The 14,695-nt window shown below is 44.7% G+C and overlaps 1 protein-coding gene across 4 annotated transcripts in view; it reads left to right on the forward strand.

Moving 5' to 3' along the window:
* Positions 1-14,695, forward strand: part of LOC140203138 (septin-9-like) — a 455,930-nt gene that overhangs the window by 378,169 nt on the left and 63,066 nt on the right. For all 4 annotated transcript variants that reach the window (XM_072268990.1, XM_072268991.1, XM_072268993.1 and 1 more), the window contains one exon: positions 11,108-11,189. In XM_072268990.1, the coding sequence (XP_072125091.1) occupies positions 11,108-11,189 (82 nt within the window). The remainder of the gene's footprint in view (positions 1-11,107; positions 11,190-14,695) is intronic.

The raw sequence follows: 14,695 nt of genomic DNA on the forward strand, positions 1-14,695 counted from the left end.
CCTCCAATTAGCTCACCATTGTTGTAACCAATTAACAGCACTCTTAGAGGATAAAACTTTGGCCAATCACAGGTGGGATGACATCTGTGGTGAAGGCTCTGGTACAACTGCCAATCAGGATGGTTTGCATTTGATCTATAACTAATCAATTCTCTCTGAAATAGATGGACCATGTAGTGCTTTGAGTGCTGAATGAGACACAAGTGCCAAAACCTGCACCGCGGGCTCTAAGCTCGATCAGGCCTCTACGCTTTTAAAGTATCATCACTGTTACACTGTGGGCAGGCAACCGATGCACAGCAACATCCCACCACCAGCTGTGTGATAAACGAGGAATGGTCACTTTCAGAGACACTGACAGAGAAGATGATTAATGGAAGGCATTGGAAACTCTCCTACTGTTCTTCATTGAGCTTTATCTTGAATCGAGTACTCAGGCTTAACATTTTGTAAAGGATGTGCAGCCTTCCCTACTGTTGCTCCAGAGGTCCCAACTACATCAGACACTACTGCCATGGAGCACGTATTCGAAAACATTGAGATTGAAGCTGAGGTGGCAACAGAGAGGTACAATCCATGAAGCCAGATCAAATTATCTTATCTTATGACTTCTAAAACGATTCAACTTAACATCCTACAGAATGTAACCACACATTTTTGCAGTGGTCTGCAAAAAGGAACGGCTGGATCTGATTTAATTTGCTTTAGTTGTTTTCATACTGCATACGTAACAAGGGTGTGGTCTGAATTTAAGCTGAGATTGTAATAGTGGGAACTGTTTTTTAAATTTATTTCATGGTTTTTATTTTGATTATCTCTTTCTGCAATAAAACATCTAAAACAGATAAAGGAATTTAAGACGCAAATAAGTATTTGTTGTCCTGCATGGGTATTTTTTCCCCAGGCTACAAAATTATTATCAAAGTACGTACAGTATATGTCACCATATACTACCTTGAAATTCATTTTCTTGCAGGCATTTACAGGAAATAAATGCAATAGAATTTATAAAAATCTACAGATAACAAAGACTAACAAATACCCATGTGCAAAAAATAATTTAAGAAGGTAAATAGATAACCTAATTTGAAGAGTCCGTAAAATTGAGTCCATAGTTTGTGGAGTCAGTTGAGTGTTTTGAGGTGAGTGAATTTATCCACACTGTTTCGGGGGCCTAAATGTTGTTGGGTAATAACTGTGCCTGAACTTGGTGGTGTGGGATCTAAGGCCCCTGTACATCCTGCCCGATGGCAGTAGTGGCAAGGGAGCATTGCCTGGATGTTGGGGGTCCTTGATGATGGATGCTGCTTTCCTGAGGCAGTGCTTCTCATAAATGCGTTCCGTGCTGGGGAGGGTTTTGCCTGTGATGGACTGGGCTGTATCCACCATTTCTTGTGCAACCTTTCCATTCTTGGGCATTACTGTTTCCATACCAGGCTGTAGGAAAAATGCTATTAAGCTGGAAAGAGTGCAGAGATTTACGAGTGTGTTACCGGGACTCGAGGAACTGAGTTATAGAGTGAGGTTGAGGAGTGTTGGACTGGAGTGAATGATAAATGGTGGTGAGGTTGGAGGGGAAGTGTGATATCACAGGGGCACATAAAATCACAAGTGGTATTGATAAGGTATATGACCAGTTTCTCCCAGGGCTGGGCAACCAAGAACTAGATGATATAGATTTAAGGTGGGAGGGGAGAAAATTAATAGAAGCTACTGGCATAGGTCTGTATATGGAGTGAGTTGGCGGAAGAAGCATTTGAGCCTGGTACATGAACAACATTTAAAAGGTACTTGGACAGGTTGTTCGTCCATCGTTGACGTCGATGAGAACCTCGACACCAGATGGTCGAGACTAGCGCTTGATTTGGATTTAAGTGAGGGAGAGTTGCGCAGCGTCAGTCTCACTCTCTCTTCCCAATTCCCATCTGGATCCAGTGACAAGACAGAGTCTAGACGGCTGGAGATGGGACTAGGCGCAGTAGATGACCAGGACGTCTTCTGTGTCTTGTCCTGCTCTACACGTTCCACGACGCTTGCAGAGACCGCCTTCTTGACCGTTGGACCTTCCATCGGTCTCGTCCGCTCAATCCGCCGGAGTCTGTCTTCACATGCTGGGATAGACAACTCCCTATCTCACCGAGGGTTTGAGACTCGTCGGCTACCCTCACCTGGTTTAGCCGGCTTGTCAAAGCCGTTGCCCAGGGTGTGGCCGCTGTCGCATGCCAAACAGCTACGGGGAGCCACAGGTGAGAGCTGAGTGCCAGGTGGGGACTAACTGCCTTGAAAAGGGCGCGACATGTTCCCCCACCAGAGGTGCTACCCCTCCCTGACACCCCATACACCGCATTCGGACAGGTAAAAGGATAGGAAAGGTATAAAGGGACATGAGCCAAAAATGAGTGAATGAGACAGCGTAGATAGAAATTATGGTTGGCAAGGGCCAGTTGGGCTGAAGGGCCTGTTTCTATGTTGAATAACTTCATGAATAGACGTGGGGGCGTGCCACAGTGGACCAACTCCCACATACGCACCCAGTGACGGTTAGTGCTCCTGCCTCACTGCTCCAGAGATCCCGGTCCGATCCTGATCGTGCGTACTTTCTGTGCGGAGTTTGCATGCTCTCTCCCAGTTCTGGTGGGCGCTCTAATTTCCTCCCATATGCTAAAACTACAATGGTAAATTAAATAGCGACTAAGTTACCCCTGGTGTAGGTTAGTCACAGGCGAAGAGGTGATAGTGTGGAGGTTGGGGTGTTGTTAATGGGGATACAAGCAGTAAAATAGAATTACTTCCACTGGGTGATCGAGGGTCGCTGTGAATGTTGTGAGCAGAAGGTCCTGTTTTCATTCTACACGACTGTGAATTGAATGATATTAAAAGGTAAACAGGAAGATCTGAGTCGCTGATGCGTAACAGTCCATCTGTCAAGTTTTAAAGCAGCTTCTTACAGGAACTGAAGCAGTCTAGAACAATATATGTGTGAGGACCCCTTTAAGAATAAATCTGGCCCACCCCCATGAGGATAGCTGGGCTGTGTGACTCATCAATGTGTCGGATCATTTACAGGGTGGTGGGAGAGGTTTTGCTGCACTGTTGGCTGAGGCCTGAGCTTCACAAATTGGCTCACTTATCTGCCGGAACTCATCAAAGGAAGAGCCAGTGTCATGTCCCCCAGCTTGAGGGACAGGGTTAGATAAGGCCACGGTATCTCTGTGGGAGGCCGGGCTTCCTCTCACATCATCACTCACTCTTCACCGACAGGGCAGCGGGCGGCAGTGAGTGATGGGACAATAGCAATGGTATTCCCTCCACCCAAAACTAAACGGTGTTGAAATTCCTTTCTGGCACTATACAGGCAGTAGGACAGGGCACCAGTAATTTAAACAGACGTGTGTAAGACATATTACAACTCCAAATGCGTCCTTTACCCAGATGGACTAGAACTTGCACCCGCATAAAAATTGGGTGAGGCCGCACTTGGAGTAATGCGTGCAGTTCTGGTTATCCAACTACAGAAAGGATGTGGATGCTTTGGAGAGGGTGCAGAATGCTGCCTTGAACATGGAACAGTATAGGACAGTACAGGCCCTTTGGCCCGCGGTGTTGTGCTGATCCTTTAACCTACTTGGAGATCAACCTAACCCTTCCCTCTATTTTTTTCCACATAGCCCTCCATTTTCCTATCATGAATGTGCCTATCTAAGAGTTTCTTAAATGTCCTTAATGTATCTGCCTCTACCACCAACCCTGACAGTGTGCTCCAAGCACTCACCACTCTCTGTGTAAAAAGGTTTCCTCTGACTTTAGAGGGTAGTAGCTATGGCAAGAGGTTAGATTGTTTTTTCTCTCTCTCTGGAGCTTAGGAGCTGAGGGTAGACATGATAGAAGTTTGTAAAATTATTAGAGGAAGACAAAACCCATTTCCCCTAAGGTCCATTGGTTCATTTGTGCCAATGTGCATGACGTGTGCAATCATGGTCTTTCCACGATCATGATTGTTCTTGGCAGATTTTTCTAGAGAAGTGGTTTGCCATTGCCTTCTTCCGAGCAGTGTCTTAACAAGATGGGTGACCTCCAGCCATTATCAATACTCTTCAGGAATTGTCTGCTTACGTGACTAGTACTTGTGATATGCACCCACTGCTCATGTGACCATCCACCACGTGTCCCTGATCGGGGGCTAAACAGGTGCTACACCTTGGCCAAGGGTGACTGCAGGCTAGCAGAGGGAAGAAGCTGCTTATACCTCCTCTGGTAGAGACGTATCTCCACCCCACCATCCTTTCCCCTAAGGTAGAAATGTCAGATAATAGAGGATGTGCATTTAAGGTGAGTGGGCGGTTGGGGGGGGGGGGGAAGTTAATTTTTATACAGCGGGTGGCAAATGTCTGGAACAGGCTGCCAGGGATTATAGTGTATCTAATATAATAGAGATATTTAGGAGCATAGATTGTGTGCAGATAGAATTGGCATTATGGTCAGCACAGACATCGTGGGCTGAAGGGCCTGTTCCCTGGTCTAACTACAGAGTTTGTATCTGTCATAGAATCACAGAGCACAGAAACAGGCTCTTTATTCTGCCATGTGCTTGCCAACCACTGTTGCATTTGCCTGCATTGGAATTTTATCTATCTATGCCTCCGCAAGTCAGAGAGAGTCATAGAAAAGTACAGCACAAAAACGGGCCCTTTGGCCCATCTAGTCAATGCTGAACCATTTAAACTGCCCATTCCCATCGACCTGCACTGGGACCATAGCCCCCATACCCCTACCATCCATGTACTTATCCAAACTTCCCTTAAACTTTGAAATCGAGCTCGCATCCTCCACTTCTGCTGGCAGCTCATTCCACACTCTCAGTACCCTCGGAGTGAAGACATTTCACTTCATGTTGCCCTTAAACTTTTCACCTTTCACCCTTAACCCATGACTTCTGGTTATAGTTCCACCCAACCTCAGTGGAAAAAGTTTGCTTGCATTTTATGTATATAAGGTTGTTTTTTCCTGTGGAGCTCTCCAATACAAGATCAACAGTGATCTGTTCAGTCAGGAGAGATAACTTAGCTCAGAGAGCATCTGGACTGTAGAACGGGCTGCCCCTGGGAGTGCACAAGGCAAAAAGCATGTGTATGTTTAAGAGGAGGCTGGATAGACAGATGAGAGAAGATGGAAGGAAGCTTGTGCAGAGTGTAACCATAGTTACCCAATAACTGGGCTCAGATAGCTGCTATTTTTTACGTTGTGACTCATCACTGTAAACTTACCACTGGAGGTAAAATTCATTTGCACTTCATTGGAGACAGCTCTGAAAGTGACTCAGTGTGGATTTTTTTTAACAGTGGTGGGATGCCAGCAGTCTCGGTCTGATTAATTGCGGGGCCTGACAGGCAGATGCCAGCTGCTCTCCTGTCTACCCAGCATGGAACAAACGGCAACCACCAGCCCTCTGTGAATGCAGATGTTGCTGGGACACAAGGGGCTGAGTTATGGAGGGCAGGTTGAGCAGGTTGGGACATTTTTTCTCTGGGAAGTGGGAGACTGAGGGGTGACTTTACAGAGGCGTCTATAACCACAAGGAGCTTCACGCCATCTTTTTTTTCCCCAGAGAAAGAAAATCAAGAATTAAAGGTGCATGGGTTTAAGGTGGGAGGGTAGAGATTTAATAGAATCCTGAGAGGGCAACCTTAAACTTCCCGGAGTTAAGATGTAAAAGCTACCTATAAAATCCAACATTCACCCCCCCGCCCCCACCATTTCATGTAATAATATAATTAACACAAGTAAAACTGTAACACAAAATTCCTAATCAGTTTCCTGATGATCAGCGAAGATAAAATTTGCTTTGATTATTATAAAACAATGACATAATTCATGTTGTGTTAAGTTCTGCAGTTGATAAATGTTAAATCTGTAACGTTTTTTTTTCATTTCTACCAAAGAACTGTGTCTAGTTTTGATTTTGCTCTTGTATGACTCATTTGACTCAGATAAATACCTGAAACTTCCTTTTGAAATCTGAAGTAGCAAGCGGCTGGTTAGTTTATAGTAACCCCTTAGGCCAAAGAATATAAATTATTCCATTCAACACCGTGGCAACTGGCTGAGTGGTATATTTGAGAGAGCACATATCCCCAATGTACTTCACGATAACTCGTAACTCAACTGAGTCGAGTGCTCAGGTTCACTGAAAATGATCAAGACAGTGAAAGGTTGCCGTATGAGGAGCGTATGATGGCTCTGGGTTTGTACTTGTTGGAGTTTAGAAGAATGATAGGGGACATCATTGAAATCAATCGAATATTGAAAGGCTTAAGTAGAGTGGATGTGTTTTTTACAGTGGGGGAGGCTAGGATCAGAGGGCAGAGTATCAGAATAGAAGATATTTCTTTAGACCAGAGATGAGGAGGAATTTCTTTAGCCAGAGGGTGGTGAATCTACGGAATTCATTGCCACAAATGGTTGTGGAGGCCATGTCATTGTCATATTTAAAGCGGAGATTGATATTTCTTAATTAGAAAGTGTGTCAAAGGTTACGGGGAGAAGGCAGGAGAATGAGATGAGAGGGATAATAAATCAGCCACGATGTGATGAAATGGCAGAACAGACTCGATGGGTCGAATGGCCGAATCCTGCTCCTATGTTTTAGTCTTATTCTGTTGAACCTTTGTCATAATGCAATATAATAACCATGGCCCATGCCCTCAAAAAGACTGAAGCCAGATTTCGGGAGATTTTTTTCCTTTTCTGCCATTGTGGTCTGTCAGGGCTCAACAGCAGTCAGATGAAAAACTTTCGTTCAACACGCTGGCCAAATCCAAAATAAAGTGGCATGGTTAAAATACTCTCAGTGTGTCACTCATTCATTGGTCAGAGAGAAAATTACAACAGGTAGATTGCTGAGGAGGTCACCTGATTTTAAGTAAGCAGGGTAAAACTGAAATACACTCAGTGGCCACAATATTAGGTGCCCCCTGTACCCTAATAACATGGCCACTGAGCATATGTTCATGGTCTTCTGCTGCTGTAGCCCACTCACTTGAAGGTCTGATGTGTTGTGCATTCAGAGATGCTCTTTTGCACACCACTGTTGTAAAGCGTGGTGATCTGAGTTCTTGTCACCTTCCTGCCCGCTTGAACCAGTCTGACCATTGTCCTCTGACCTCTCTCATTAACAAGGTGTTTTCGTCAACAGAACTGCCACTCACTGGATGTCTTCTGGTTTTCGCACCACTCTCTGTAAACTCTAGAGAGTGTTGTGTGTGAAAATCCCAGGAGATCAGTAGCTTCTGAGATACTCAAGCCACCCTGTCTGGCACCAACAACCATTCCACAGTCAAAGTCACTTAGATCTCATTTCTTCCCCATTCTGATGTTTGGTCTGAACAACAACTGAACCTCTTGACCATGGTTTTATGCAATTGAGTTGCTGCCACATGATTGGCTGATTAGATATTTACAGTAATAAGTAGGCATACATGTGGATCTAATAAAATGGGCACTAAGTGTAGATCCATTTCTGTTCATGGTGACCAATTAAATCTGCAAATATTTAGCACCTCCTTCCCCCAAAATGGGACTGATGGAGATAAGCATTTGATACAGTTAGTTTGCTCTACTTAGATCTATTCATTTTGGACCTCAAAAGATTCCTCATTGGCATTCCGTCTTACGTTGCTGATTGCTACCATACTGAGTCGAGATTCAGTATAGACAATGAAGGAGGCTATTCAGCCCACTGAACCTATGCTGACCACTACACAGAAATCTCATCAGTCTTATTGTTCTATAAACCAAGGTCTGTATATTGTTCACCTTCAGATGCCAGTTCAATCAACCATTTGATTCCCGTTCCCTACTTATTCCACCATATTTCTAAAGCAGGGCTGTCCAACCTGGGGTCCACAGACTCCTTGCTTCATGGTATTGGTCCATGGCGTAAAAAGGGCTGGGAACCTCTGTTCCAAAGGGTGTCTGGAAACAAGGTTTGGCATACAATAACAACAGCCTGCATTTGTATATCAGCTCCTGTGTAGTCATAGTCATAGTCATACTTTATTGATCCCGGGGAAAATTGGTTTTCATTACAGTTGCACCATAAATAATAAATAGTAATAAAACCATAAATAGTTAAATAGTAATATGTAAATTATGCCAGTAAATTATGAAATAAGTCCAGGACCAGCCTATTGGCTCAGGGTGTCTGACCCTCCAAGGGAGGAGTTGTAAAGTTTGATGGCCACAGGCAGGAATGACTTCCTATGACGCTCTGTGCTACATCTCGGTGGAATGAGTCTCTGGCTGAATGTACTCCTGTGCCCACTCAGTGCATTATGTAGTGGATGGGAGACATTGACCAAGATGGCATGCAACTTAGCATCCTCTTTTCAGACACCACCGTCAGAGAGTCCAGTTCCATCCCCACAACATCACTGGCCTTACGAATGAGTTTGTTGATTCTGTTGGTGTCTGCTACCCTCAGCCTGCTGCCCCAGCACACAACAGCAAACATGATAGCACTGGCCACCACAGACTCATAGAACATCCTCAGCATCGTCTGGCAGATGTTGAAGGACCTCAGTCTCCTCAGGAAATAGAGACGGCTCTGACCCTTCTTGTAGACAGCCTCAGTGTTCCTTAACCAGTCCAGTTTATTGTCAAATCGTATCTCCAGGTATTTGTAATCCTCCACCATGTCCACACTGACCCCATGGATGGAAACAGGGGTCACCGGTACCTTAGCTCTCCTCAGGTCTACCACCAGCTCCTTAGTCTTTTTCACATTAAGCTGCAGACAATTCTGCTCACACCATGTGACAAAGTTTCCTACTGTAGCCCTGTACTCAGCCTCATCTCCCTTGCTGATGCATCCAACTATGGCAGAGTCATCAGAAAACTTCTGAAGATGACAAGACTCTGTGCAGTAGCTGAAGTCTGAGGTGTAAATGGTGAAGAGAAAGGGAGACAAGACAGTCCCCTGTAGAGCCCCAGTGCTGCTGATCACTCTGTTGGACACACAGTGTTGCAAGCACACGTACTGTGGTCTGCCAGTCAGGTAATCAAGAATCCATGACACCAGGAAAGCATCCACCTGCATCGCTGTCAGCTTCTCCCCCAGCAGAGCAGGGCGGATGGTGTTGAACGCACTGGAGAAGTCAAAAAACATGACCCTCACGATGCTCGCTGGCTTGTCCAGGTGGGCGTAGACACGGTTCAGCAGGTAGACGATGGCATCCTCAACTCCTAGTCGGGGCTGGTAGGCGAACTGGAGGGGATCTAAGTGTGGCCTGACCATAGGCTGGAGCAGCTCCAGAACAAGTCTCTCCAGGGTCTTCATGATGTGGGAGGTCAATGCCACCGGTCTGTAGTCATTGAGGCCGCTGGGGCACGGCATCTTCGGCACAGAGACGAGGCAGGATGTCTTCCACAGTACAGGAACTCTCCGGGCCTCAGGCTCAGGTTGAATACGTGGCGAAGTACTCCACATAGCTGAGGGGCACAGGCTTTGAGCACCCTGGTACTGACACCATCCGGTCCTGCAGCCTTGCTTGGGTTGAAACGTTTCAGCTGTCTTCTCACCTGTTCAGCTGTGAAGCCCACCGTGGTGGTTTCGTGTGGGGAAGGGGTATAGTCATGAGAGCAGGGTGGGGGACTGTGAGGAGGGGTAGGAGGGGAGAGTGGAATATGTGAATATGGAATATAGCAAAGCAATCCAAAGCATTTCACAGGAGCACCGTCGAACAAGGTTTGACACTGAGCTGCAAGAAGACATTTAAGGGTCAACCAGGAGTTGGGGAGGGGTGAAGAAGCTTAAGGAGGTAATTGCTAAGCTTAGGGATGGGAGGGATTTAAGGAGAAGCGTGGGAATCTTAAACTTGGTGTTACCCGAATGAAAGTGAATATAACTCAGCAACAGGCCCTTCAGGTGAATGGGACTTGCTGTAAGTTAAGGCACAGAGTCTGGGGTCATTTATGTTCATGACTGTATGTTAGCCCAGTTACAGCGAGGAGTTAATAGAAGCATTACTTGAAAGCTCCTCTTGCCACATTAAAGCTTGAAATGTTATGTGCTCAGTTTCTGAAATCTGTTATAATCAATAGACCCAGATTTCAGAGAGAAGGCTGAACCTCAATGGAAGTAAGGGAAAACTGCAGATATTGTAAATCTAAAATAAGCCATAAAATTCTGGAAATACTCTACAGGTCAGATCTCATCTGTGGGAAGAGAAAGTAGAGTTAACATCACAATGCAATTTGATTGTCTATTTCCCTCCATAGATGCTGCCTAACCTGCTGAGTTCCTCCAGCGTTTTGTGCACATTGACCCAGATATTCAGCATCTGCAGAATCTCTTGTGTCTTAGATTAAACCTGCAGCTTTTGCTATATACTGAAAACCCCTGAGGATAAATTTCTGGGTAATACCACTTAAACGCTGGTCACTACTCTCTTGTTAATTTATTTTGTCCTCCTATTGGGTCATAGCTTTTCTGATGCAGGGTTTCAGCTTGAAACATCGACATTTCCTTTCTGCCATAGCTACTGCTCAACCCGGACAGATTAAAAAGATTAGCTTTATTTTGTCACATGTGCATTGAACCATACAATGAAATTCGTTTTTGCATCAAATCAGCGAGGTTTGTGCTGCACAGCCCGTAAGTGTCGCCACGCTCCCAGAACCAACAGGGCTTGCCCACAGCTCACTAACCCCTACCCTACTATAGGGTGACTGTGTGGGTTTCCTCCAGGTGCTCGGGTTTCCTCCCACATTCCAAAGGCGCAAGGTCAGTAGGTGAATTGGTCACATGTGTAATTGGGTGGTGTGGACTCAATGGGTTGAAAGGGTGTTGTATCTTTGAAAAGAAATAAAAGAAAAATATAGCCAGTGTCAGACTCTCATTTGACCAGATACGAGCGGTTCAAATGGGGAAAGTTTGGTGTGCTTGAGCATATTTAATTATGCTGACATAACCAGACACATGAATACTATTGGTTGGGGCTGAATTTCTAGGTCGTATTGCATTCCACAGGGTTACATCAAGTCATTTCTGCTCTCCTGCAGCTATTCACTTCATCTATCTAATCCTCATGATGCTATTTTCTCCTTCTAGTTATTGAAGAAAAAGGAGTAAAGATGAACTTGACAGTTATTGACACACCAGGATTTGGAGATCAAATAAACAATGAGAACTGGTGAGTTAACGGGTTCCTGCAGGACTTTTGCTGATCGTGTTGATTTGCATTTTTCAAAGTAATGAGAAAAGAATCTCTGGGTTGTATATGGTGACATTTATGTACTTTGAGAATAAACTTACTTTGAACTTTGAACTTAAGAACAGAATTAGGCCATTTGGCCCATCAAGTCTGTTTCGCTTTTCCATCATGGTTGATTTATTATTCCCTCTCAACCCCATTTTCTTGCCCTCTCCTTTGATATCCTTACTAATCAGGAAGCTATCAACTTCAGCCTTATATGTATATCCATTGACTTGGCTCCCACAACCACCTGTGGCAATGAATTCCACAGATTCACCACCTTCTTGGCTAAAGAACTCCCTCCTCATCTCTGTTCTAAAGGAATGTCCTTTTATTCTGATGTTGTCCCCTCTGGTACTGCACTGTCCCACTATTAAAAACATTCTTTCCTGGTCAGCTGTATCCAGGCCTTTTTAATATTCGATAGATTTTAATGAGATTCCTCCCCCTCAAGTACTGCTGGGTGTTTCATTACAAATTCACAATTGAACAGTCTGTGCCCCTTAAATCAGCATTAAAAATAAATGCTGATAAAGGGTGGCCTGGTAAAAGTCTTTAAAATTATGGAAGGATAGGAGGTGTTTTCACTTGCAGGCAAGAGCAGTAGTTGGAGATACAAAATGTGGAGATTAGTAATAAATCAGGCATGGAATTGAAGAGATTCTATATGCAGAGAGTGGTTAGAAGGTCAAATGGCCATCACAAGGGTGGTTGAGGTGAATTGCTTGGATCCATTTAAGCCAAGGCTTCCTAACCTGGGTCCATCCACAGACTCCTTACTTAACGGTCCATGGCATAAAAAAGGTTGGGAACCATGATATAATGGGAAGTTGTATAAGCCTGTAATTGTGAATGGAACCAGCACGTTGATGGTGGCCAATGAGGAAAGTCAGGAGGTTAAGTAGAGCATTCCATTCTCCGGAGCAGTTGTTAATTTGAAATAAGTGATCATCAAAACTTTGCTCACTCAAGACATTAAGGGGTATGTGACAAAAGCCCTGGGTCACCACTCAGCCATGGTCTCATTGAACAGGGAATTGTCTTGGTTTACTTCCCTGTTCTGAGAATCCAAGAATCTGCTGGAGCCTGGAGGCCGAAGATGGCTCATCCAGGGGTTAGAGAACAGTGTATGCGTGTGTTTGGGTGGGAGAGAAGGAAGAACAGGATTGGACTTGATTTGCTGTTGTCACTTAGTCACTTGATAAGTTCTGTTTTGTTGTGCTCTGTGATGTTCTGCCAAGCATTGTGGGTGTGCTCTGTTAGGCCCAGACTGTGTGGCATCATTTACGGCTGTCCCCAGCATGTCCTTTCAGGTGGTGTTGATTGTTAGCACAAACGGCACATTTCACTGTATGCTTCAATGTACATGTGATAAATAAATGAAACTGAATCTGAGCTGGTGCTGAAGGTTTTGAAAATGTTTTGAAACTTTAGATTAATTGCAAAAGGGTATCATGTTCTTCATCCAGTCACCTTCTTCCCCTCACCCATATGTCAGGCAGTGAGTTTACCATCAACACTTTACATCCAAATATTATTGTCCTCCTGCTAGCTCAATCCCGCAATGAAATACCATCTCTGCAGTCCATTGACCAGACCGTAGAAAATATGAGCTTTAGAATTAGGCAAAATGGAGATGGGCTTGTTGTGGTATTTAATTCAATGTCAGTTATTGACAAAATATGTTAATTTGACATTCCCCCCCCACCTAAAAAAATCCTGCCCCCTCCTACAGGTACATGTCAATAAATATGAGAGAGTGCAGAGAAAATTTACAAGGATGTTGCCAGGGCTTGAGGATCTCGGTTATAGGAAGTTTGAGCAGGCTAGGACTTTATTTCTGAAGTAAAGGTTGAGGGGAGATTTGGTAAAGGTCTACAAAAGTATGAGGGATATAGAAAGGGCAGCATTTTCCCACTGAGATTGGGTGAGTCTAGAACCAGAGGCCATGGGTTAAAGATGAAAGGTGAAATGTTTATGGAGAATTTGAGGTGGGGAATCATCTTCACTCAGAGGGTGGTGAGAGTGTGGAGCGAGCTGCCAGTGGAAATAGTGAATAAGGATTTGATTTCAACATATAAGAGACGTTTGGGTAAATACATGGATGGGAAGGTTATGGAGGGTTATGATCCAGTTGCAGGTTGAAGGGATTAGGCAGGTTAATGGTTTGGCACAGGTTAGATGGGCTAAAGGGCCTTTTTCTATGCTGTAGTGTTCTTCTATGACTCCTTACCACAGAGCACAAGAGCAGGTTGGAACATGGGAGTGCCACCTGGGAGTTGCCCTCTACCTCACTCACCATCCAGACTTGGAAAGATAATTGCTGTTGCTTCATTGTTGCTGAGTCTCAATCTCTGAGCCCTTCCCCCATCAACAATGTAGGATTGGCTTCACCATAGCGAGGCGGTTAGCGCGATACTATTACAACTCAGGGAATTCCAGAGTTCAGAGTTCAATTCCAATGCCATTCTGTGAGGAGTCTTTGTACGTTCCCCCCCCCCCCCACTCCCGTGGAATGCGAGGGTTTTCCCTGGGTGCTCTGGTTTCCTCCCACAGTCCAAAGGCATACCAGATAGGTTAATCAGTCAGTGTAAATTGTCCTGAAATTAGGTTAGGGTTAATGGAGTTGTGGGGTTGCTGGTGTGGCGTGGCTCGAAGGGCAGAAGGACCGGCTCCACGCTGTGTTACTAAATAAATAAGTAAATAGATAGATAAATAAATAAATGAATGAATGGAGTCCAAGAAAATTTGGGGACTGGGAATCTGAAAGCAATATTTGGAATAGCACAAGTCATTTTAAATGGACAATAATGCCAAATCTGCAGTCAAATCAGCATATAATTTTCTATGACTAATAATGACAACACACAGAAAATGCTGGAGAAACTCACCTGGTCAGGCACCATCTATGAAGAGGAACAAACAGTCAATGCTTTGGTCCAGTGTTAACAAGTGAGGAGGGGGTAGGTGCTTGGGTGGGTCTGGAGGGACGATGAAGTGAGAAAGTAGGAAATGATGAGTTGAGAGTTAAGGGACAAAAGTTTATGGGTATCATGAGGGGGAACTTCTTTACTCAGAGAGTGGTAGCTGTGTGGAACGAACTTCCAGTAGAAGTGGTAGAGGCAGGTTCGATTTTGTTATTTAAAAAAAATTGGATATGTATATGGACAGGAAAGGAATGGAGGGTTATGGGCTGAGTGCAGGTCGGTGGGACTAGGTGAGGGTAAGCATTCGGCACGGACTAGAAGGGCCGAGATGGCCTGTTTCCATGCTGTAATTGTTATATGGTTGTATGGTTATGATAGGTAGAAGAGGTAAAGGGCTGAAGAAGAAAGAAGTTGGCCTTCACCCAGTTAAACCACGGGGTTCATATTTTTATCAAATGCTCTTTGAAAGTCCAGCACACCCTGTGGGCACCAGCCCTCTCCATCACTACATGCGGA

The sequence above is a fragment of the Mobula birostris genome, chromosome 9 (assembly GCF_030028105.1).
Source record: "Mobula birostris isolate sMobBir1 chromosome 9, sMobBir1.hap1, whole genome shotgun sequence".
Taxonomy (NCBI): Eukaryota; Metazoa; Chordata; class Chondrichthyes; order Myliobatiformes; family Myliobatidae; genus Mobula; species Mobula birostris.